We start from the raw sequence: 26,206 nt of genomic DNA, 5'->3' as shown, positions 1-26,206 counted from the left end.
GACAGCAATTATATAAATTGGCCGATTTTTATGAAAGCTAAACCCGAAATTCAATTTTAATAAAAAATGAACATGTCTCAAAGTACATAAAAATGTATTGAAAACATGTCGGTTCCTACGCAAACTACTCCCTCAGTTTTAAAGCTATCTGAATGAAACTTTGCATATCGTCTTCGAGTCGATTCCTTGCTAGCAAACTGAACGGGAGCAAAAGTGAAGAAAACAAGCTATAATCAATTCGAAGATTGGTATTAACGGATTTGGACGCATTGGCCGTCTAGTGCTGCGTGCCGCCATCGACAAGGGCGCCACCGTTGTGGCCGTCAACGATCCTTTCATCGATGTCAGCTACATTGTTTACCTGTTCAAGTTTGACTACACTCACGGACGTTTCAAGGGAACTGTTTCCGCCGAGGGCGGATTCCTGGTCGTCAACGGCAAGAAGATCACCGTCTTCAGCGAACGCGATCCCGCTAACATCAACTGGGCCAGCGCTGGCGCTGAATACGTTGTGGAATCGACTGGAGTGTTCACCACCCTCGATAAGGCGTCCGTTCACTTGAAGGGTGGTGCCAAGAAGGTCGTCATCTCGGCTCCCTCTGCCGATGCACCCATGTTTGTGTGCGGTGTGAATCTGGATGCCTACAGCCCGGACATGAAGGTTGTGTCGAACGCTTCCAGCACCACCAACTGTCTGGCTCCTCTGGCCAAGGTTATTAACGATAACTTCGAGATTGTGGAGGGCCTGATGACCACTGTGCATGCCACCACTGCTACCCGTGGCGCTGCCCAGAACATCATCCCGGCTTCGACTGGTGCCGCTAAGGCCGTCGGAAAGGTCATCCCAGCTCTCAACGGCAAGTTGACTGGCATGGCTTTCCGTGTCCCCACACCCAACGTGTCCGTTGTCGATCTGACTGTCCGCCTGGGCAAGGGGGCTTCCTATGATGAAATTAAGGCCAAGGTGCAGGAGGCTGCCAACGGTCCACTGAAGGGAATTCTCGGCTACACCGACGAGGAGGTTGTCTCCACCGACTTCCTCAGCGACACCCACTCCTCGGTCTTCGACGCCAAGGCTGGCATCTCTCTCAACGACAAGTTCGTCAAGCTCATCTCCTGGTATGACAACGAGTTTGGATACTCCAACCGCGTCATCGACTTGATCAAGTACATGCAGAGTAAGGATTAAATACAACCGACAGACCCCGCGTCAGTAGCAGAGATAGAGGTTAAATAGCGGTTAGCCGGGAGAGATGCTACGTACATCAACTAGAAGAGCAGAGCAGAACCGGCTGGCAGCGCTGGCATCACACACAGTTATATAACAAAATAATATTGTTGTTCCCCGGTGAAGCAGCACCACATAAATATACGCAAAATTCAAGATTATTTCTTCTCTTAAAGCTACCAACAACATTAAAAAAAAAGTCAAAACCAAGAAATATATAATATATATAAATATACATACATCCATATACTCTCACTGCTATATATGTCGGAACGGGCCGAATCGGACGACTATATCATATAGCTGCCATACAAATGTTCGATAAATTTTTAGAAAAAAAATTATAACTCGGCTGTTTTTAAAAATTTTTGAATCATTTTTGGGATATGGCCATTTTATATTATTCCAGAATTTTGGTTATCATATAGCTGCCATAGGAACGATCGGAAAATTAATAGAAAAAAAATTATAACTTCGTTGTTTTTCAACATATTTTCATCTACTCTGCGATATGAGCTTCTGTTATTATTTCACAATTTTGGTATAAATGTTATGATGCGATCGGTAGATGTAGAGAAAATTTAAAGCTGGGAATGTAAAACTGTAACTGTCGAACTGTAAACATAATAAGTATAGGTAAAATGTAATGAAACTCTTTGTGTGTGACTTCAGCATTAGAATTTATAATATAAATATCAAAACCAATCTGCAAGGGTATACAAACTTCGGCGTGCCGAAGTTTCCTTTCTTGTTTTTTTTTTGATTTGATTAAATAAAAAAATTTTCAAAACCATCTTTTTTTTAACCAACCCTAAGGTACCAATGTACTGATGACGTTCAACTATGCTTAATAACTTTCAAGCATGGTGTTGTGCTAACTTATTACATCTCAATAGATCTAAACTCAAACTTAAAGACTGCTCTCTGTAAAGAATAAACCTTGTTCACCATTTTGGTGTCTATCTAGATCCCAAACTTTCGTTTTCTGAGCATATTTTTTGCATGGTTAAGAAAGCCAGAGGCATGCTTGGCAGTGGTCGAAGTAATTCAATTCCATTTACTTCGAAAACTCTTTTTACTTCGTTAGTTGGCCCAATATTGGAGTTTAGTATCGGCTAAATCGGCCTATCAGAAGTGGATGAGGTGCCCTTATATCGGTCGACTCCACTATCACGTCCGTATTGATAACTTTCGAGGAGTTCAACGATGTTGAACTTCTTTGCGTGAAGCTATCAGTCAATGGTAGTTCCATTTTTATTACATGTTCCTACATTCCTCCATTGTCGGAACTTGCTATTTATTGGAACCATCTTTCCGCTATACAGTTGATTTTCAAAAGACTTTCAGATAGGGACCACTTAGTAGTTCTTGGTGATTTTAACATCCCAGGGGCTATTTGGTCCCTAGATAATTCCACTAATACACTTTTACCACAACACATCATAATTTTATTGCTGGCTTGTTTGACATTATTCTGTCCCAAGTCAACCATGTACAAAACTCCTAGAGCGCTTGCTTGATCTTTGTTTTGTCTCTGATCCGGCAAGAGTTAGTTACTGACTCCGTTAACTATTCTCTTCTTGTTCGGAAGCTCGACTTAATAGGATTTTCGATTGATCATCTTAATTGGATCTCATGTTATCTAAATGGCAGGACGCAAATTGTAAAATATACTTTCTAATGCTCTTAGGGTGACATCTGGCGTCCAGCAAGGAAGTCATTTGGGACCCCTATTGTTTACATTATTTATCAACGATCTGCCCAATGTTTTGACTTACTCCAGAGTACTTATGTACGTTGACGATGTCAAACTTTGTGTGCTATATTAGGACGCTTCTTGCCAGTCAGAGCTACAGACAGATCTTAACAATTTTCAAACATGGTGCCGCGTGAACTTATTAAACTTAAATGCAAGCTAATCACATTCTCCCGTGTCGTTCCTAAGCAAATTATACGCTGAACTGCTGCTCTTTGGGAAGAATTAATATAGTTGATGATTTGGGACCCTAACTTGACTTTATCGATCATATTTCGTGCATGGTAAATAAAACCAGGGGTCTGCTTGGTTTCTTTTAACGGTGGTCGAAGGAATTCAATGACCTATATGTTACAAAATTCCTATATACTTCACTTGATCGACCTATCTTAGACTATCATATACTTTGAAGCCCTCAGTATGGCGTCCATAGTAAACGCATTAGAATCGGTTCAAAAGCACTTTTAAATTTCGCTTTACGCGGTTTAAACTGGGATGCAAAGCAGAGGACCAGACTCCTTCTAATTAACTTACCCTCTTTATAGTGCTGGCAAAAATTCGATTTTTTTAACTATCGATTTTTCGATGTTTTTACGGACGAAACATCGATAGTATCGATTTTTTTTTTAAATATATATAAAATCATTTCAATAGTTTTTTCTTTATTTTATGACAACAAATCGCCTGTAATATTTAATTATTTTAATGATAAAAAGCTTCAGTATTTCGTTTTTTGTAATTTTTAAAGGTGCCTTCTTCGTCCGAATTGGACACACACATACATTCACAAAAGTAAATTTGCAGGTTCTAGAACACTCATGCCCAGCCCATTACTCTAGCCGCTCGCACTGTTTTTGTATTTGCTCCTAGGCATAGTCAAAGCAATCGCCGTTTACATACATGCACGACTCACTCCATAAGCAAAGCAGATTACACTAATAACCAAATGAGACTTTCTATAGTTTATAAAAAAAAATCATTTCGGCTTCGCTTTAAATTTAATTTAAACACTTTTACTTACTTTAAACCAGCCAAAAAAACATCGATAGTCCAAACAAAAAATCTATGTTCTAAAAAAAAGTCAAACATCGATAGTGCTCCAATGTTTTGCCAGCACTACCTCTTTGCCTAATCGTAGAACCATGGTAGGTATTACATTCATCTATAGCCTTATCCGTGGTGACGTGGAAAGTGCTGACTTGCTGGGTGAGCTTAATTTTCCCGTGCCCAGTAGAAGCACTAGATCCTTTTTACCATTAGTTTTGCCCCACTGTAGAACATCCTTTGAACTGCATGAACCCTTTAGAGTCTTCTGTGCAAATTATATTGATGTGTACACCATAATGGCATAACGACATAAGTCCGACGACATATCTCCGCCCGGTACATTTTTCGGGCGGACTTTTGTCGTTTTTTTTCGGCGGAACTTTGCCGTTTTATAACGACATATCTCCACGCGGATTTATGTCGTTTGCAAGCGACATAGCTCCGCAGAATTACAAACGACATATCTCCGCGTTGAAGGAACATATCACAATTGATCGAATTTGAAAGAGTAGTATATTCTAAATATAATATAAATAAAATAATATTCTATAAGATTTCGAGGAGTAATGCCATTTTAAAACAAGAAAGGACTAGAACTTCGGCACGCCAAAGTTTGTATACCCTTGCAGATTGGTTTTGATGTTTATATTATAGATTTAAATGCTGAAAACACTCACAAAACAGAGTTTCATTACAGTTTGACAGTTACAGTTTTACATTCCCAGCTTTATATATTTTATACATTTACCGATCGCTTCTATGGCAGCTATAAGATATAGTTGTCCGATTTTTATGAAATTTATACCAAAATTCTAGAATAATAAAAAAAGCTTATATCTCAGCTTATATCTGAAAAACAACGAAGCTATAATTTTATTTGTATTAATTTCCCGATCGTTCCTATGCCAGCTATATCATATAGACGTCCGATTTTCATAAAATTTTTACCAAAATTCTGGAATAATATCAAATGGCCATATCCCAAAAATGATGCAAAAATTTTGAAAAACAGCCAAGTTGTAATTTTTTTTCTAAAAATTTATCGAACATTTGTATGGCAGCTATATGATATAGTCAACCGATTCGGCCTGTTCCGACATATATAGCAGTGAGAGTATATAGAAGACTATATGCAAAGTTTCATTCAGATAGCTTTAAAACTGAGGGACTAGTTTGCGTAGAAACAGACAGACAGACAGACGGACATGGCTAGATCGACTCGGCTGTTGATGCTGATCAAGAATATATATACTTTATAGGGTCGGAAACGTCTCCTTCACTCCGTTGCAAACTTCTGACTGAAACAAGAAAGGAAGCTTACTTCGGCACGCCGAAGTTTGTATACCCTTGCAGATTGGTTTTGATATTTATATTATAAATTCTAATGCTGAAGACACACACAAAATAGAGTTTCATTATATTTTACCTATACTTATTATGTTTACAGTTTGACAGTTACAGTTTCACATTCCCAGCATTAAATTTTCTCCACATTTACCGATCGCTTCTAAGGCAGCTATATGATATAGTTGTCCGATGATCATAAAATTTTTACCAAAATTCTATAATAATAAAAAAAGCTTATATCTTAGAGTAGATAAAAATACGTTAAAAAACAACGAAGCAATAATTTTTTTCCTATTCATTTCCCGATCGTTTCTATGGCAGCTATATCTTATAGTCGTCCGATTTTTATAAAATTTTTACCAAAATTCAGAAATAATATAAAATGGCCATATCTAAAAAATGGAGCAAAAATGTTGAAAAACAGCAAAGTTATAATTATTTTTCTAAAAATTTATCGAACATTTGTATGGCAGCTATATGATATAGTCGTCCGATCCGGCCCGTTCCGACATATATAGCAGTGAGAGTATATAGAAGACTATATGCAAAGTTTCATTCAGATAGCTTTAAAACTGAGGGACTAGTTTGCGTAGAAACAGACAGACGGACAGATGGACAGACGGACAGACGGACATGGCTAGATCGACTCGGCTGTTGATGCTGATCAAGAATATATATAGTTTATACGGTCGGAAACGTCTCCTTCACTGCGTTGCAAACTTCTGACTGAAATTATAATACCCTGCAAGGGTATAAAAATTATAATACCCTGCAAGGGTATAAAAATCTATATATGGGCAATTCCAAAGTCGCGCACGGGACATTCGTACACATTCAAATTAAAACAAGAAAGGAAGCTAACTTCGGCACGCCGAAGTTTGTATACCCTTGCAGATATTATTTCATTGCATTTTACCTATACTTACTATGTTGAGAGTTTGACAGTTACAGTTTTACATTCCCAGTTTTACATTTTCCCTATACCTACCGATCGGTTTATATGGCAGCTATATGATATAGTTGTCCGATTTTCATAAAATTTATACAAAAATTCTGAACTAATAAAATAAGCTTATATCTCAGAGTAGATAAAAATAGTTTGAAAAACAACGAAGTTATAATTTTTTTTCTATTAATTTCCTGATCGTTCCTATGGCAGCTATATGATATAGTCGTCCGATTTTCATAAAATTTTTACCAAAATTCAAAAATAATAAAAAAAGGGTCATATGTAAAAAATAGTGCACATATGTTGAAAAACAGCTAAGTTATAATTTTTTTTCTAAAAATTTATCGAACATTTGTATGGCAGCTATATGATATAGTCGTCCGATCCGGCCCGTTCCGACATATATAGCAGTGAGAGCATATAGAAGACTATATGCAAAGTTTCATTCAGATAGCTTTTAAACTGAGGGACTAGTTTGCGTAGAAACAGACAGACAGACAGACGGACAGACGGACAGACGGACAGACGGACATGGCTAGATCGACTCGGCTGTTGATGCTGATCAAGAATATATATACTTTATAGGGTCGGAAACGTCTCCTTCACTGCGTTGCAAACTTCTGACTGAAATTATAATACCCTGCAAGGGTATAAAAATTATAATACCCTGCAAGGGTATAAAAATCTATATATGGGCAATTCCAAAGTCGCGCTCGGGACATTCGTACACATTCAAAGTAAAACAAGAAAGGAAGCTAACTTCGGCACGCCGAAGTTTGTATACCCTTGCAGATATTATTTCATTGCATTTTACCTATACTTACTATGTTGAGAGTTTGGCAGTTACAGTTTTACATTCCCAGTTTTACATTTTCCCTATACCTACCGATCGGTTTATATGGCAGCTATATGATATAGTTGTCCGATTTTCATAAAATTTATACAAAAATTCTGAACTAATAAAATAAGCTTATATCTCAGAGTAGATAAAAATAGTTTGAAAAACAACGAAGTTATAATTTTTTTTCTATTAATTTCCTGATCGTTCCTATGGCAGCTATATGATATAGTCGTCCGATTTTCATAAAATTTTTACCAAAATTCAAAAATAATAAAAAAAGGGTCATATGTAAAAAATAGTGCACATATGTTGAAAAACAGCTAAGTTATAATTTTTTTTCTAAGAATTTATCGAACATTTGTATGGCAGCTATATGATATAGTCGTCCGATCCGGCCCGTTCCGACATATATAGCAGTGAGAGCATATAGAAGACTATATGCAAAGTTTCATTCAGATAGCTTTTAAACTGAGGGACTAGTTTGCGTAGAAACAGACAGACAGACAGACGGACAGACGGACAGACGGACATGGCTAGATCGACTCGGCTGTTGATGCTGATCAAGAATATATATACTTTATAGGGTCGGAAACGTCTCCTTCACTGCGTTGCAAACTTCTGACTGAAATTATAATACCCTGCAAGGGTATAAAAACGTTAAGAAGGATTGATTTTGGGTAATTTATCGTTTTCGAGATATTTGAAAAATTCAAGTGATTCGCAGGGGACAAGGGACGGAAGTGACTTTTGAGGTCGACCAATTCAACAGCCATTTTCTACGAATCCAGAAGCAATATTTTAATGCAACTAATTTTAAACTTTTGTGTACAGATGCTTCTTAAAAATGGTTATGAGTTTTTTAAAAAATAACTTGCATTTATTTAGATATTGCCATGTTATATTGTTTCAGAATTTTGGTAAAAATTTTATGAAAATCGGACGACTATATGATATAGCTGCCATAGGAACGGTCGAGAAATAAATAGGAAAAAAAAATTATAGTTTCGTTGTTTTTCAATGTATGTTTATCTACTCTGAGATATAAGCTTTTTTTATTATTCTAGAATTATGGTATAAATTTCATAAAAATCGGACAACTATATCATATAGCTACCATATAAACCGATCGGTAGATGTAGAGAAAATGTAAAACTGGGATTGTAAAACTGTAACTGTCAAACTGTAAACATAATAAGTATAGGTAAAATGTAAGGAAACTCTGTTTTGTGAGTGTTTTCAGCATTTAAATCTATAATATAAACATCGAAACCAATCTGCAAGGGTATACAAACTTCGGCGTGCCGAAGTTAGCTTCCTTTCTTGTTTTTTAATTCAATTAAAAGTAGATTCGCACGGCACATTTTTTATCATCATACTTTGCATGTAATTTTTATAGCATAGCATATATCCATTTTATTTCGACTTTTTGCATTCTTCTATGTAGTAATGTTAGTAAACAACAGTCAAAGCCAAATGCCTCGGGTTGAATGTAATTATCAAACGAGAACAGGCCCATTTTTATGATGTTTTTCATCAAAATAATGAAAAATTGTGTTTGCGCGAATATTTCGAAATTAGTTTTACTAAAAACATTTTAGAGAAGTTTAAGTTTTTTGGCCGCGGTGGAACTTTCAGTGGAATTGCCCATATACATTTTTTAAATCTCTTTTTGAGCGAAATGATGTATATTTTTCGGCGCGGAGTTATGTCGCGCGGACTTATGTCGCTATGCCCACCATAATATCTAATGTAGACAACCTTCCTAAAAACTTTAATCTTAACCCAAGCAACCAATCCGGCGGCACCCCAGTAGTAGTTTCCTCGCATCCTTTTCTATTTATTTCCTTCGCGTCTACTAACACCTAACACAAAGAAGCACGTGCTTGGTGTCGCAAGTTCCACTTGATATGTACTGTACATAGTGCATCAACGTCTTGTATAGTTCTTTTGTATGTATTCCTCAATTTGGAGAACTTTTACTTTTCGTTCTCCGTCGTTTAGTCCCTATCTAGCCGTAGATCGATGCTTGCTGTTGTAGTTTCTTAATTATCTTATAATCGGTGAGGTTGAGAGCCCCTTCCTGGTAGGACAGCTAGATTTCAACGTTCCTCGATTAATATTCCCTAATAATAAATTCAAATACAACCCCTCTCTGATATTATTGTTTGAAATGATAACCTTCCCAAACTTAAAACCTTAATAACTTTTGAATTAGCTCGTAATGTACAATTAACTAATTTTTTTTAATTTTCTTAGATTTTTTTAATCTTTTCCTTTTTACCTTGTCTATCCAGTTCGCGTTCGTGCCACACGGCTGCGACCCTCGGTTCGACGTATAGCAAGTATAGCTATCATAGAAAAGATCAGGAAATTAATAAAAAAAAAATTAATGGTTACTTTGCTGAACTACACAAAAGCTTAAACTTACGTTAACGAAAAAACCAACATTAAAACAGAAAGCAAAAAATTAGGCAAGGCTACTACCGCTGATTTTTATACCCTTGCAGGATATTATAATTTCAGTCAGAAGTTTACAACGCAGTGAAGGAGACTTTTTCGACCCTATAAAGTACAGTGGTGCTCATAGACTTAAGCCACAAGACTTCAACCAAGAATTTAAACGAAAATTAAGAAAAGTTTTTATTTCACAGCTCCAATTATTTGTGTCACATTAGTTCTATATATCAGTGTTCCAAAGAAGAATATCCAAGTTATAAAAAAATATATTCAACGAAAAACTTTAAAAATCTGAGACCATCTCCAAAATGTCCTGCTCACATACTTAAGCCACCTGGAAGAAAATGGTTGAAAAAGTTCAAATTTGCCCAATATTCCTTATAATTTTAATCAATTTACTTTAATATTGAGTGGGATGACCTTTCTGCTTAAGAACAGCGGAGCAACGCTTTGGCATTGAACCCACAAGACGTGCGCACTGTTGAGGGGTGATTTTCATCCACTCTTCTTGCAAAATTTGCCTCAAATCGCTTTTATTTGCTGGTTTTTTTTTGGCCAACGACTTGTATAAGAATTCCCCACAAGTTACCTATAGGGTTCAAGTCGGGGCTCTGCGGTGGCGAAAAAGATCGTTAAACATGGTGACGCTTCAATTATTTGTGTTAATAATTGGAGCTTTGAAATAAAAACTTTTCTTACTTTTCGTTTAAATTCTTGGTTGAAGTCTTGTGGCTTAAGTCTATGAGCACCACTGTATATGTATTCTTGATCAGAATCAACAGCCCAGTCGATCTAGCCATGTCCATCTGTCCGTCTGTCCACTTGTCCGTTTCTACGCAAACTAGTCCCTCAGTTTTAAAACTATCTGAATGATACTTTGCATATAGTCTTCTATATACTCTCACTGCTATATTTGTCGGAACGGGCCGGATCGGACGACTATATCATATAGCTGTCATTTAAACGATCGGTAGATGTTGAGAAAATGTAAAGCTGGGAATGCAAAACTGTAACTGTCAAACTGTAAACATAATAAGGTAAAATGTAATTAAATAATATCTGCAAGGGTATACAAGGGTATACTTCGGCGTGCCGAAGTTAGCTTCTTTTCTTGTTTATTTTTGTTTCCTTTTTTATTTTAGAATATGATTTTACTGCCACTTCTGTTTTGTTCAAAAGCAAAAGCAGAATCAATTGTTCATTTCAACAAGTCGTTCGAAGTTCAAGTTGTAAAAAGCAAAAATATTTCAACTTTTGCTAAGTTGACTGCAGTTTTTTAAACACTGCTGGTGAGAGTAGTCAGAAAACTATCTGGAACGCTTCATTCATATAGCTTGTGATAGGACAATGCTTAACCCTTAAGGAGGGATAATGTTAATTCGGTGCGAAACGGCAACTTTTCAAAAAAATGTTTTGGCGAAGCGGCTAAAGTTAACTTAATGAATTAATTACCATATAATCACACCACATTTGAAAATTTTTTTTTTAATTTTTGTATTAACAAGAAAGGAAGCTAACTTCGGCACGCCGACGTTTGTATACCCTTGCAGATTGGTTTTGATGTTTATATTATAGATTTAAATGCTGAAAACACTCACAAAACAGAGTTTCATTACATTTCACCAATACTTATTATGTTTACAGTTTGACAGTTACAGTTTTACATTCCCAGCTTTATATATTTTATACATTTACCGATCGCTTCTATGGCAGCTATAAGATATAGTTGTCCGATTATTATGAAATTTATACCAAAATTCTGGAATAATAAAAAAAAGCTTATATCTCAGAGTAAATAAAAATGCGTTGAAAAACAACGAATCTATAAGTTTATTTCTATTAATTTCCCGATCGTTCCTATGGCAGCTATATCATATAGTCGTCCGATTTTCATAAAATTTTTACCAAAATTTTGAAATAATTAAAAATGGCCATATCCCAAAAATGATGCAAAAATTTTGAAAAACAGCAAAGTTATAATTTTTTTTCTATAAATTTATCGAACATTTGTATGGCAGCTATATGATATAGTCGTCCGATCCGGCCCGTTCCGACATATATAGCAGTGAGAGTATATAGAAGACTATATGCAAAGTATCATTCAGATAGCTTTAAAACTGAGGGACTAGTTTGCGTAGAAACAGACAGACGGACAGACGGACATGGCTAGATCGACTCGGCTGTTGATGCTGATCAAGAATATATATACTTTATCGGGTCGAAAACGTCTCCTTCACTGCGTTGCAAACTTCTGACTGAAATTATAATACCCTGCAAGGGTATAAAAATATTTACTGGTCTACGAGTAATACTGAATCTCCAGAGTCTCCCTTTGCTTTTCGATGTACATCTTAACTGTCCAACAAAACATCCGATAAGTGTCACATGGCGTTTTTATTTTAAAAATGGTTTCCCATTTTTTTTATCAAAATTTTAAGTCAAACCCCCGATTTTTGACTGTAGAATTAGTTAAAGAAGTTATATTTCAAATTTTAATCCAATTGGTTGGTTATTGTGTACACCGATTTTCAGGAGAGCGCTTTAAACTTTTTGATACTCATACATTGAACACTAAATTACCTCCGTTCAACTTCGTCAATTTTGTTAAGATCGATGTAAAACTTCGACACAATATTCTTAAGGTATTGAGCATTTATATTAAAAAACAACAAGAAAGGAAGCTAACTTCGGCACGCCGAAGTTTGAATACCCTTGCAGATTGGTTTAGATGTTTATATTATAGATTTAAATGCTGAAAACAGTCACAAAACAGAGTTTCATTACATTTTACCTATACTTATTATGTTTACAGTTTGACAGTTACAGTTTTACATTTCCAGTTTTACATTTTCTCTACATCTACCGATCGGTTTATATGGCAGCTATATGATATAGTTGTCCGATTTTTATGAAATTTATACCATATTTCTAGAATAATAAAAAAAGCTTATATCTCAGAGTAAATAAACATACGTTGAAAAACAACGACTCTATAATTTTTTTTCCTATTTATTTCTTGACCGTTCCTATGGCAGCTATATCATATAGTCATCCGATTTTCATATAATTTTTACCAAAATTCTGAAATAATATAAAATGGCCATATCTAAAAAATGGTGCAAAAATGTTGAAAAACAGCCAAGTTATAATTTTTTTTCTACAAATATATCGAACATTTGTATGGCAGCTATATGATATAGTCGTCCGATCCGGCCCGTTCCGACATATATAGCAGTGAGAGCATATAGAAGACTATATGCAAAGTTTCATTCGGATAGCTTTAAAACTGAGGGACTAGTTTGCGTAGAAACAGACAGACAGACAGACAGACAGACAGACAGACGGACAGACGGACAGACGGACAGACAGACAGACGGACAGACGGACAGACGGACAGACGGACATGGCTAGATCGACTCGGCTGTTGATGCTGATCAAGAATATATATACTTTATAGGGTCGGAAACGTCTCCTTCACTGCGTTGCAAACTTCTGACTGAAATTATAATACCCTGCAAGGGTATAAAAAAGGAAGCTAACTTCCACACGCCGAAATTTGTATACCCTTACAGTTTGCAATTGGATCATTATGAATCGAGCAATTCTAGTTAAATTATTAGAAAATAATTTTGTTCTGATAATAATAATATAATATTAATATTATAAATTTAAATGCTGAAAACACAAAACAGAGTTGCATTACATTTTACCTATACTTATTATGTTTACAGTTCGACAGTTACCGTTTTACATTCCCAGCCTTACATTTTCTCTAAATCTACCGATTGTTCCTATGGCAGCTATAGTTGTCCAATTTTCACAAAATGTATACCAAAATTCTGAAATAATAAAAAAAGCTCATATCTCAGAGTATATGAAAATACGTTGAAAAACAACGAAGTTATAATTTTTTTCTATTAATTTCCCAATCGTTCCTATGACAGATATATAGTCGTCTGATTTTTGTAAAATAAAACCGAAATTCTGAAATAATAAAATATTGCCATATCTTAAAAATTATGAAAATATGTTGGAAAAACCCAATTTATAATATTTTTCTACAAATTTTTCGATCATTTGTATGGCAGCTATATGATATAGTCGTCCGATCCGGCCCGTTCCGAGAAATGTATGTAGCAGTGATAGTATTCAGAAGACTATATTCAAATAGCTTTAAAACAGAGGGACTAGTTTGCGTAGAAACGGACAGGTGGACAAATGGACAGACGGATATGGCTAGATCGACTCGGCTGTTGATGCTGATCAACCCCAGTCCCCTTTAGGGACTGAAGACACAAATTAAATTTTGTATTACACAATAAAAATATAGCCTTAAAAAAAACAAACGCACGCCAGATTTTTAGTGCTACGTGTTTGTATAGAAAAATGACCACCCCAATTTAAACAGACAAATATGAGTTCCAAACAGTTGCATACATTTGTCTGTACACGTTTCACACGAGTGACTCTCTGGCTCTCTCTTGATGGCCGACCACTCTATTGTATTCAATTAAAACCATTTATAAACATAATAATACATTTTTGTGGCCGTTCTTGAACTTCAGTTTATCGCTGAAAAAGTGCAGTTATTGCCTCCTTTTCTATGCAGGGAGAGACGTAAATCACACATATACACATTATTTTATACACATACAAACAATTGCGTGAAAAATTTTCAATGTGTACTCATATGTACATATAAACATTTATATATGGATATTGGTCAGCGATAACAAAAACTTGGAAAGGAAGAAACATACCTATTGTACATATGTACGTATCTCTGATATTTATTTGGGTATTTATTTATATTTTATACACATACAGGAAATTCTATTTTTATGGGAAGTTCTGTTATGTTGGTTTTATGTTGCAATACAATTTCGCACATCTTTCGTTTGTTTTTAAATGATTCCGATTATTATTCACATCCAAGTTGAACATAATGAGCTTTGGTATTTATTTGTTTTAACTTTCGCATAGAAAACCGAAAAAATTTGAAGAGTTCAAGGTAGATTGTTTTAGTATGTGGGCTAGCAGCTACGTGGTTCGGATGTCGAGAAGGAACTGAGCAACTGAGCAGCTGATCAGCAAATCCAAGAGCGTATTGTGTGTACTTTGTAAACGAAGTGAGAGCGAATTCCTAAGAGCCAATTTTAGGGCGCATGTTCACAGGCTACAGCCTATTTTACAATAAATAAAATATAAGATACATATATACATATACATACACGTGTTTTAAATTTAATTTTTTCTGGAAATTCCCATATGCTAAAACACATGTTAATTAAATTATATTGTTATAGTAATATGTAAACTAACTATTATTAACTATTATTTGTTTTAGTTTCTTCCACTTACTATTTACAGTACCGTTCGCGGTCCTAAAACATGTCTTTTTGTCATTACTTGAAATGCAGTCGGTTTAAACGTTAAAACGGACGGACAGACGGACACGGCTAGATCCTTTATTGGGTCTGAATGGTCTTCTTCGCTGCGTTGCAAACTTCTGACTGAAATTATAATACTCTGCTAGGGTATACAAATTGTCTGTGCTTTTGGTATGACGACAAAATTATTGCGATATGAATATTGTACCGTTCACCAGCGTAAGTAGAACATAGTAAAAAATATTTATTTTATATTACTTTTTATTGCTCACTTTACATAGATGCTCAAAAACAATAATAAAAAACATCAAGTGCTACTAACAAAAAATATAAGCAGAACCAGCCAATTACCAGAACTATTAAGAGGTGGCTTCACTGTGACTGAGAATGCGGTGTGCGAAATATTCATATGTAACACAGCAACACAAAAGTAAACTTTGTGAAATTTCCACGAACCATTTCAAGTTTTCCATGATATTTGGGTGCTCCTGAGTAAAAGTCCCATACAAAATTATTTTCCATCACCTACAGGTTCCGCGGTATACCTAAGAATACAAAAAACCGATGTTTGCCGACATTTTGAATTACGTGGGATATATAATCGGACTTACCTTTATTATTTTCGGTGGGACGTACTCTCAATACATCACGGCACTACTAAAAAATAGTCCCAATCGTGGACCATTGCCCATGTCTTTGGAATTCGACGCCAAAGTTGAAACTCCCAAAATTTTCAACATTTCTGTGATGAAAAAACAATTCTGAGAATTAAATCTTATATGGAACTAATTTTAAATATTCATTGAATCTATTGTTCATTGTATTCTTTAATTTCGGTTTAAAGCGTTTTCATGAGGACATTTTATTGGATTTATTAAACGAATAAAACCCCTTTTTTGGTTTGATTATCTACTACTATTTTCTGTCAAAATTCAAATAAGTCAAGGCAACCTATAGAATGCGAGTAAAAAATCTAATTTTATATTATATATAAAACAAGAAAGGAAGCTAACTTCGGCACGCCGAAGTTTGTATACCCTTGCAGATTGGTTTTGAGGTTTATATTATAGATTAAAATGCTGAAAACACTCACAAAACAGAGTTTCATTACATGTTACCTATACTTATTATGTTTACAGTTTGACAATTACAGTTTTACATTCCCAGTTTTACATTTTCTCTACATCTACCGATCGGTTTATATGGCAGCTATATGATATAGTTGTCCGATTTTTATGAAATTTATACCATAATTCTAAAATAATAATAAAACCTTATATCTCAGAGTAGATAAACATACGTTGAAAAACAACGAAACTATAATTTTTTTTCCTATTTATTTCTCGACCGTTCCTATGGCAGCTATATCATATAGTCGTCCGATTTTCATACAATTTTTACCAAAATTCTGAAATAATATAAAATGGCCATACCTAAAAAATGGTGCAAAAATGTTGAAAAACAGCAAAGTTATAATTTTTTTTCTACAAATATATCGAACATTTGTATGGCAGCTATATGATATAGTCGTCCGATCCGACCAGTTCCGACATATATAGCAGTGAGAGCATATAGAAGACTATATGCAAAGTTTCATTCAGATAGCTTTAAAACTGAGGGACTAGTTTGCGTAGAAACAGACAGACGGACAGACAGACAGACAGACAGACGGACAGACGGACAGACGGACAGACGGACAGACGGACAGACAGACAGACAGACAGACGGACAGACGGACATGGCTAGATCGACTCGGCTGTTGATGCTGATCAAGAATATATATACTTTATAGGGTCGGAAACGTCTCCTTCACTGCGTTGCAAACTTCTGACTGAAATTATAATACCCTGCAAGGGTATAAAAAGATACATATTTACTCGCATTCTATAGGTTGCCTTGACTTATTTGAATTTTGACAGAAAATAGTAGTAGATAATCAAACCAAAAAAGGGGTTTTATTCGTTTAATAAATCCAATAAAATGTCCTCATGAAAACGCTTTAAACCGAAATTAAAGAATACAATGAACAATAGATTCAATGAATATTTAAAATTAGTTCCATATATGATTTAATTCTCAGAATTGTATTTTCATCACAGAAATGTTGAAAATTTTGGGAGTTTCAACTTTGGCGTCGAATTCCAAAGACATGGGCTATGGTCCACGATTGGGACTATTTTTTAGTAGTGCCGTGATGTATTGAGAGTACGTCCCACCGAAAATAATAAAGGTAAGTCCGATTATATAGGCCACGTAATTCAAAATGTCGGCAAACATAGGTTTTTTGTATTCTTAGGTCTACCGCGGAACCTGTAGGTGATGGAAAATAATTTTGTATGGGACTTTTACTCAGGAGCATCCAAATATCATGGAAAACTTGAAATGGTTCGTGGAAATTTTTGGCTGTGTACCTGTGTAATTGGCGAAAAAGCAAATTTTGAGTTCGCCAGTACTAATACACAAATGGAAACAGTCTCCAAATGCCTCCAAATGGGCTCAAAAAATTTACAATTTTGCTTGCGATGAAAATGTTAATATCGATGTACTGAAACAGCATATGAGAAATTCTCTGTTGTAAAACGCGACATTTTTAGAAAAGAATCCGAGAAAGGAAGCTATCTTCGGCACGCCGAAGTTTGTATACCCTTGGTCAAGTTAATAGAAAAAATAAAAAGAAATTATAAAAAGTGTATTTTTGTACATAATTTGGTTTTGATAAAATTTTTATACTCGCAGCTTCAAATTTTGTTGTTCATCTTCCGATCGTTTCTATGGCAGATATATGGTATAGCCGTTCGATTTTTATAAAATTAAAATCGAAATTCTAAAATAATAAAAATGGCTATATCTAAAAAATGATGAAAATTTTTTGAAAAACAGCTTAATTATAATTTATTTTCTAAAACATTGTCGAACATGTGTATGGCAGCTCCGACATATGTATATATAGCATTGGGACTATTCAAAAGATAGCTTTATAAATGAGGGAAATGGACATACGATCGGACCGACGGACATGACTAGATCGACTCGGCTGTTAATGCTGATCAAGAATATATACTTCTCCTTCACTGCGTTGCAAACTTCTGATGCAATTATTATACCCTGAAACAAAATAAAATCATGTGCAAACACTTTATTTTAATTTTACAAAATTTGAAAGTCATGAATCGTGGCTAACACTGTAATGTAATCAATTTTTATGTATTATTTATATTGTTTTAGAATATGCTAGATACTTTCAAATTTGATCATTTCTGAATAAAATTGCTTTCGTAACTATAATATTTTTTTGTTGAAAAATAATGCATTCCTTGTTATTTTTATTTGTTTTACAATTATAGTTATGCTTTAATTAAATGCCATTCAATTATTCGAACAAAAAATACAATTTTTAAATAAATTAATTAATGGTTTTTATTAAATGAAATAACTTTTATTAATGAAATAATTTACAAAACTTCGCAATTTTCAAGGCGAAGTCAAACAAGACTTCCGTTTTTGTACTGTTCGCGATGAAGTATTTTTAAAAATAAACGACAAGTCCGTAATACTTTATTTTTAAAATGCAAGTAGTCCTGGCAAAGTGCATTAATTGTGAAAAACAAAACTTTAAAAAATGCTATCTTGTCATATTTTTGAACTTTATGGCGTACGAATGTTCCGATCGCCATCCTGAAAATGTCCATATACTTATTTGGTTTTGTTAAAATTTCAAAGACTAAAAACAGCCGTAAAAAACTGTATTTTAAAATATCTAATATAATAAATGAATATATATGCTGAACAAAGAAAATTAATAATAATCATTACATTTATCTATATTTACATATACTTTTTACAGTTTTACATTCAGCTTTTCATTTTTATCTACATCTACCGATCATTCCTATGGCAGCTTTATGATATAGGCAACCGATTTTCATAAAATTGAAATAAAAATTCGAATATAATAAAAAATTGCCTTACCTCGAAGAAGAAGATAAAAAAAGTTGAAAAATAAAAAAGTTTTAATTGTTTTTTTAATTTCCGATTGTTTTTGAGGCAACTTATGATATAGTCATCCGATCCGGCTTATATAGCAGAGAGACGAGTCAAAAGACTATCTGCAAAGTTTCATTCAGATAGCTACAAAACTGAGGGACTAGTTGAACTTGTGTAGAAACGGACAGGCGGAGCGACGGACATGGCTAAATCGACTCGGCTGTTGATGATGATCAAGAATATGTGCACGGGTATGAAAACGCGTCGAAATTCGCCTTTCCAAAAAGCAAAATATTTGACCCTTTGTTTGTTTGTCGTTTTGTATGAAACTTCAGATTTAAAGTCAGTTGGAATAAGATATATTTAAAAAAGAAACAGCACAAACAGCAAAAAAAATATATATATTAAAGAAAATAAAATACAAATACCCTCCCCCGTTGAACAAATTATGTATATTTGTTCAATCTTTATTTAAAGTTTGTAGGCAATTGGAATTTTAATTTTTCTCTAAATCTACCGATTGTTCCCGTGGTAGTTATGGTAGCGTCTCAATTTCATAAAATTAAAAAACTTCTGAATTATTTTATTGCCCTGCAATAAAATAACAATAATACATATTAAACATTCTAAAACAAACATTGGCCAAATGTTTTACAGTACTTATCATTAGCACTTACTTGACATTATTCTTAGATACATACCACACTCATATATCTTTATAAAATGCTTACCAAATGCTGCAAAACGAAGCTTAGGATGGCATCTCCGACACCAAAAAGCATATATATTCTTAATCAGCACTAGCTGAGTCGACTAAACATGTCTATTTGTCCGTCCGTGTAAAACCACAGGTCAGATTATTGGCGCTACTGAATTTGATGACAAAATTCATATCTGTTGCACAGATATCGAGTTTCATTTTACGATCACTTCCATCCTCAAAAATCATAATATAAGGTATATGAAGTATATTCAAATAAATTGCGGCTTACAGTAAAATGATACAGAAAATTAAGACCTGTTCGGCGGCAAAATCGGATAATAAATATTGAAGTGCTTGTGTATGTTGACCTCCTGCAACATTTGCACCTGTAGCTGCAGTACCAACATTTGTCTTTATTTGTGTGTTGCACAACATTCGCCTTATTTTATCAACATTTGCTTCTGACATCCGCACTGTTTAATTTAAGTGTTTCATAAATTAGATCATAAATAAAAAATTATTTTATCGGTACCGGGTTCTCATTTTTGATTATACTTGTAAATTATTTAATTCAGACACAAAAGTATTCTAGGATTAGGAATTAGGGGCGTACCTTTGTTCTACAACCTCTTTCTATTTTTAGGTAAGAGATATGTAAATTCGATTTATTATTTTTTTGACGTTATTTTTGGATTTCAGAGTGCACCTTATAACTAAGTATAAACCTAAACCCAAGGTGAATAAAAGCAAGAGGCGAAAAACTGTTGCTTTCCAGAGGGTACGTTTCCCCCAGAAACAGGGGCTGTCACCACCCCCACATTGGCATTGGAGGAAGACGAAGCTGCAGCTGCTGCATAGTTGTAGCTCATATATGGAGACACAGTCGGTGAAATTGAGTCCGTGGCAAAGACTGAAGTATGGCCAATACCCAGGTGATTGGAGTTGGATCCACAGGATGGCGAGTGACGGGATTCCATCGTAGAAGGGTGATGATGATGATGGGCAGAGGTACCAGCGGCGGCGGCGGCTGTAGTGCTGGACGAGGGAGAGCTTCCGGAGAAATTCAAAGATGATCCACTGCTCGAACATGGAATCGGCGGTGGTGGTGGCAAAGCATAGGCAGATAGTGCCTCGTATCCCCCCGATGATCCACTACAGTTTCCTCTAGAATCTATGTGGGAGTTACCATCATTCGTAACCAGATGGTGATGTGGCGGCGGTCGTAGGTTCATATGACAAGGATACAGTGAAGGAGGCGTAAGATCGCCCCCCTGTTGGGATATTGGCGATATTGGTGGTGCAAGCGAAGAGCCAACAACAGAGGGATGATTAAAGCTGGGCACGGGTCCAATTGATCTGAAGGTTTGATTGATTTTAAAAGTTTTACTTTGAATATACCAGTACTTAACTATTTTTTTTTGTATTTATCTATAAACGGGTATTTGGGGTATTTGCAAGTAAATACTAAAATAAAACTAAAAATAAAGACGCTCACCCATAGGTATCGCTCATGGACAAAGCAGTTGCATGGTGCATATTGGAGTACATGGCACTCATGGAGCCCCCAAAGTTTCCACTGCTCAAGTTCAGTCGTGGCGATATGGTAGGAACCAGTGCTTGGGCATGGGCATGTACAAGAGGAGAAATGTTGTTCTGGTGATGTTGCTGGCCGGAAATTTCAAGAGGACATGGTGAACACGTATCGCCACCACCTCCTCTGCAGTCTTCATTGCTGCGCCCTTGAGTATTGTCAGCAGAGCTTGCACTAGATCTATGATGTAAATTAGTGGGCGTTGGGGTATCCGTACTCTCAGGTACTCCTGGAGCAGCGCTGCAGGCCAAGATATTTGGCGAAGATAAGCCCGGGGCACCTCCTGCCACTGATCCTCCTCCTCCTAGCAGAGAAGAACAAGCACTCAAGCTATTGGGACTATCTGTTATGGATGCGGTTGCTGAAGTGGACGATGAGGCGCCACTGGCCCCTGTTGAATTTGGTGTTCTTCGCTGATTACGAAGCTTCTCTTCGCGACGCCATTTGGCACGACGATTAGAGAACCAAACCTGTATTCTGGCCTCCGGTAATCCAATCTTTCCCGCCAAGCGCTCACGTGCAAAGACATCGGGGTAATGGGTGCGTTCAAACTCTGAAAATAATATGCGAATTAACAAAAGAGGTTTCATTTGTGTTAATAAATTATAACTTGTACCGAAGCCCTTATTGTATTCTTATCTTTGTTAGCCTTAATTAAGAACTAGCCATTACTTCTCACTACGAGGGTTGGCCTATTCAAAAGCTTCTGAATTGGATGAGAAAGCTTTAGAATGATCGTCACTTTGAGAGAGTAAGTTTCGGGAGAGAGGACTTCGTGAGAGGGGACTTTGGACTTTTCTAAGCGTGGGACTGAAAGGACTTCATGGTTAGTCACAGAAGGGTGCTTTGTTTAGTCTAGCTCATTGGTCTAGCTGATTGAGGGCAGTTGTTTATGTCTAGTGACAAAGCATGGGATAGCAAGAATTGCAAGGTAAGCATTCTAAGAGGGTTGTTTATGTTAATCCGATAGGACTGGGAACCCAATTGGAGTTACGGCTTGAAAGAAAGTAGCCTGAGTCAGGTTGGGAAAGTTGCTTATAATATAGAATAAAACTGGAAATGTGGCTCATAGCTTGCAAATAAGATAAATTACACAGCTCGAGAAAATTCAAACTTTTCTACCCGGAGACAAAAGGCGAGTGATACTGAAAGATCATGGTCAGTATATTGTTAATTCGAAAACGAAAAGTTTCCATCACGTACCAATTTTGAGAAAATCGCGGTCAAAGTATGAGAAACTTCTTGTTTTGGCCCTTTTCAAAGCTTTATAAAACGCTAACTGTGCGTATACCAGAAATAATATTAAGAATAAGAGAAAGCTTAATCTTTCTACTGTAATATCTCATAGGAACTGCCAATGACGGACCTCAAGTTCGTTCGTTATATAACATTTCCGAACGTCATTTTACTCAATATTTTTATACCCTTGCAGGGTATTATAATTTCAGTCAGAAGTTTGCAACGCAGTGAAGGAGACGTTTCCGACCCTATAAAGTATATATATTCTTGATCAGCATTAACAGCCGAGTCGATCTAGCCATGTCCGTCTGTCCGTTTCTACGCAAACTCTTCCCTCAGTTTTAAAGCTATCTGAATGAAACTTTGCATATAGTCTTCTATATACTCTCACTGCTATATATGTCGGAACGGGCCGGATCGGACGACTATATCATATAGCTGCCATACAAATGTTCGATAAATTTTTAGAAAAAAAATTATAACTTGGCTGTTTTTCAATATTATTGAATCATTTTTGAGATATAGACATTTTATATTATTCCAGACCTTTGGTAAAAATTTTATGAAAATCGGACCACTATATCTTATAGCTGCCATAGGAACGATCGGAAAATTAATCGAAAAAAATTATAACTTCGTTGTTTTTCAACGTATTTTAATCTACTTTGAGGCATGAGCTTCTGGTATTATTTCAGAAAATGTTATGAAACTCTGTTTAGTGTCTGTTTTCGGCATTATAATTTATAATATAAATATGAAAACCAATCTGCAAGGGTATACAAACTTCGGCGTGCCGAAGTTAGCTTCCTTTCTTGTTTATTTTGTAGTCCTGGAAATAAAAAAAAGGTGTCTCAGATGTAAAATTGAATAAATTTCAAAAACATATTTTTTAAAACGTATAAAATAACCTTTTAAGTTTAAAATATCTAATATAAAAAATATATTTAAGACAAAAAAAACTTATTCAGGTCTGCTCCGGTAATCGAAAACGTCAAGATTTTTTCGATTTGAAAACTAGAAATTGGTGCTCCGGTAATCGAAAACGAAAGATTTTTTCGATTTGAAAAACGGCACCTTTTTCTAGCCGGAATGAAAAGTAAATGGCTTTTTTATATAAAATTAGATCTAATTTACAACAGGAAAAAAATAATTTACTCAGTGGTCTATTGATGTTGATTCCACACCACCATAAGATTATTCTGGCAGGTAGTTATTTTATAAAAAATTTATTTCTGACCCCTCCTCAGATTTGACAACAAAATTTTTGCCGTGTTCAACCAGTTTTCTCGTTTGGCGATAAGCCGATAAGTTCCCCGCAAAAAGTTATCGCCAAGGTTGCCATATTGTTGGTGGAACGAAACAGTCAGTTAAAAATATTTATAGAATATAAATGAATACATTAATAACTTTAAAGGACCGCCAAAATGGTTGTTTATAAACAATGCTATTAAATGTGATTACTTAATTAACCAAATAATTATTTGAGACCACCGGAATTAAAACTGTGAAAAGTGTGGCAGCATCTTCGATGCCTAGATTTTCTTAACTTCAACATTTTTTGCCTTTTTCTGGCCTAGAAAAAGAGCTATTGTAAATATAAAAGGCAGTACTTTACGTTGTTTGCTACCAAAAACACAAGTTATAGGGTCTTCCCACACACCGTCAAAGCGCATTCACCGTCCGTTGAACTAACTGCCCATAAGGTTTTGCCGTTCCGAATTTATATATATATCGAACAATTCTGTTGTTATCGAATCAAACGCAACTTGGACGCAACCTTTTTCCACCAATGCTATTGTATATAATCTATTATATAAAAATAAGTCGAGTTTTCTGCGGGGATCAATTAACTCCAGAACGCACGAACCGATTTCCACGGTTTTGCATTCGTTGGAAAGGTCTCGGAATTTGTGATTTTATGCAGTAAAGAAAATTCAGGAAAAATTGCAACAGAAAGCGGGAAAATCATTTTTGCATAAAGCGCAAACACTCCCACATAGCATGCCATAATGCGTTACTCAGTTGATTTTATGACAAATCGAAATTGTGTTTCATTTGGAGTAAAATAAGTTATTCGTTTCATATCAGCATTTGTATTTAGGGTGGTAAGTTGAACTGTGTAAATTATGTGGATTAGAGGTTAAATTAACCGCTCTGCCTATAGTCCAAAATGCCTAGAGCACGACGTGTGAACATCGTTCTCCGCAGAAGGCATGCAATCCAGCAACAAGGGTATTCACAGAACTTAAGCGAGGAAAGACGAAATGCAAGAAGAGAATATGACCGATTAAGACGACGCGTGAGCACACGAAGATCATTGGCATCATACAATCGCTTGGCATTTCAATATGATCCCTCTGCGAACTACAGAGATGATAGAAAATTAGATATTGGAACTATGACGACTATATGCCGATATTGCAATGCGTTAAAGTTTAAAAGGGAAACTGCTGGATTGTGCTGCGCAAGTGGAAAAGTCAAACTGGATCCATTACTTACACCACCACAGTCACTGAAAGCATTGTTCGATGGAAGTGATCCAGATTCCAGCCATTTTCTTCAACACATCCTTGAATATAATAACTGCTTTCGCATGACTTCCTTTGGAGCTAATATCATTCGAGAAGGCGGCTTCATGCCGACTTGCAAGGTAAAAGTTACAATCACTTAGACAAACAAAAAGAATTGCAACATAATAACAACATATACTCTACGGACTACACCATCACACGATTCTTCAACAAATGATTGTTTGCAATTACAGATACAAGGGCAAATATATCATTTGCATGGTTCATTGGTGCCAACAACAGAGGAACCGCATCAATTTCTGCAAATATATTTCATTTCGTCGATGGTGGATCAGCTGAATGTGCGGTGCAACATTTAGGGAACACGACGCATGAACCGATTTCCACGGTTTTGCATTCGTTGGAAAGGTCTTTGAATTCGTTATATAAGCAGTAAAGAAAATTCAGGAAAAATTGCAACAGAAAATCGGGAAAGTCATTTTTGCATAAAGGCCATCACTGATACATAGCATGCCTTAATTCTCTACTCAGTTTATTTTATGAAACAAAACAAAACAAAACAAATTTTGTGAAATTGTGAAGAATCAGTAAAAAAATAAGTTATTCATTCTCAGCTATTGCCGGACTGTCTTCGTCCCCGATTTTAATAAATTTAATATTGGGCACTTTCGAATGGCTTACTAATACAAATTGTGCATCTGAGCCTTGGGAATTTGGTGCTTTTCAGGGAAGCTTAGTGTCCTCTTCTTCTTCCTCATATATTTCAGCGTCTTTTTCAAGAATAATTGCAACAGAAAAGGTGGTGAGTGTAATGTATAAATTATGTGGATTAGAGGTTAAATTAACCGCTCTGCCTATAGTCCTTGATTAAGACCAGAATTTCCCGGATAGGACAGAATTACTATCCAATCGGGACCAGCGGTGGAAATATTCTCAGCTATTGCCGGCCTGTCTTTGTCCCCGATTTTAATTAACTTATTGGGCACTTTCGAATGGTTTAGTAAAACAAATGGTGCATCTGAGCCTTGGGAATTTGTAGCATTTGAGGCAAGCTTAGTGTCCTCTTTTTCGGAATTTTTCAAGAATAATTGCAACAGAAAAGGTGGTGAGTTGAACTATGTAAATTATGCGGATTTGAGGTTA

At 35.5% G+C, this 26,206-nt stretch overlaps 3 protein-coding genes and 2 long non-coding RNA genes across 8 annotated transcripts in view; 3 read left to right on the top strand and 2 right to left on the bottom strand.

The window, feature by feature from the left end:
- The window catches only part of myo (growth/differentiation factor myoglianin), a 23,853-nt gene extending 9,126 nt beyond the window's left edge, over window positions 1–14,727 (bottom strand). The window contains exon 1 of one of the 2 annotated variants that reach the window (XM_070287739.1): window positions 14,386–14,727. The gene's annotated coding sequence lies outside the window, so the exon portion shown is untranslated. The remainder of the gene's footprint in view (window positions 1–14,385) is intronic. The other variant, XM_041776735.2, reaches the window with a different exon arrangement.
- LOC108079494 (glyceraldehyde-3-phosphate dehydrogenase 2-like) lies at window positions 67–1,463 on the top strand. The gene is made up of 2 exons (XM_070287646.1): window positions 67–74; window positions 220–1,463. Exons 1-2 carry the CDS (start codon window positions 67–69, stop codon window positions 1,187–1,189), a joined length of 978 nt encoding a protein of 325 aa, XP_070143747.1. The 3' UTR covers window positions 1,190–1,463.
- LOC138929058 (uncharacterized) lies at window positions 14,083–20,536 on the top strand. Of its 3 annotated transcripts, none has more exons than XR_011445479.1 (3): window positions 14,083–14,398; window positions 14,973–15,234; window positions 20,402–20,536. It is a non-coding gene; the product is annotated as an uncharacterized lncRNA (long non-coding RNA). The 3 variants fall into 3 exon arrangements; XR_011445478.1 differs by lacking the exon at window positions 20,402–20,536 and adding an exon at window positions 15,297–20,033 and having other exon boundaries at window positions 14,996–15,234; XR_011445477.1 differs by lacking the exon at window positions 20,402–20,536 and adding an exon at window positions 15,297–20,033.
- ey (eyeless) overlaps window positions 20,428–26,206 on the bottom strand; it is a 23,023-nt gene continuing 17,244 nt past the window's right edge. The window contains exons 7-8 of the mRNA XM_017173853.3: window positions 21,198–21,846; window positions 20,428–21,058 (exon numbers count right to left, since the gene is read on the bottom strand). Of these exons, the coding sequence (XP_017029342.1) occupies window positions 20,428–21,058; window positions 21,198–21,846 (1,280 nt within the window). The remainder of the gene's footprint in view (window positions 21,059–21,197; window positions 21,847–26,206) is intronic.
- Window positions 24,330–26,206, top strand: part of LOC138929056 (uncharacterized) — a 4,082-nt gene continuing 2,205 nt past the window's right edge. The window contains exons 1-4 of the long non-coding RNA XR_011445475.1: window positions 24,330–24,637; window positions 24,697–25,182; window positions 25,297–25,865; window positions 25,924–26,168. This is a non-coding gene — a long non-coding RNA (uncharacterized lncRNA). The remainder of the gene's footprint in view (window positions 24,638–24,696; window positions 25,183–25,296; window positions 25,866–25,923; window positions 26,169–26,206) is intronic.

The sequence above is a fragment of the Drosophila kikkawai genome, chromosome 4 (genome assembly GCF_030179895.1).
Source record: "Drosophila kikkawai strain 14028-0561.14 chromosome 4, DkikHiC1v2, whole genome shotgun sequence".
Lineage (NCBI taxonomy): Eukaryota > Metazoa > Arthropoda > Insecta > Diptera > Drosophilidae > Drosophila > Drosophila kikkawai.
Note: the sequence above shows the minus strand (reverse complement) of the source record. Positions and strands in the feature narration are given on the sequence as shown.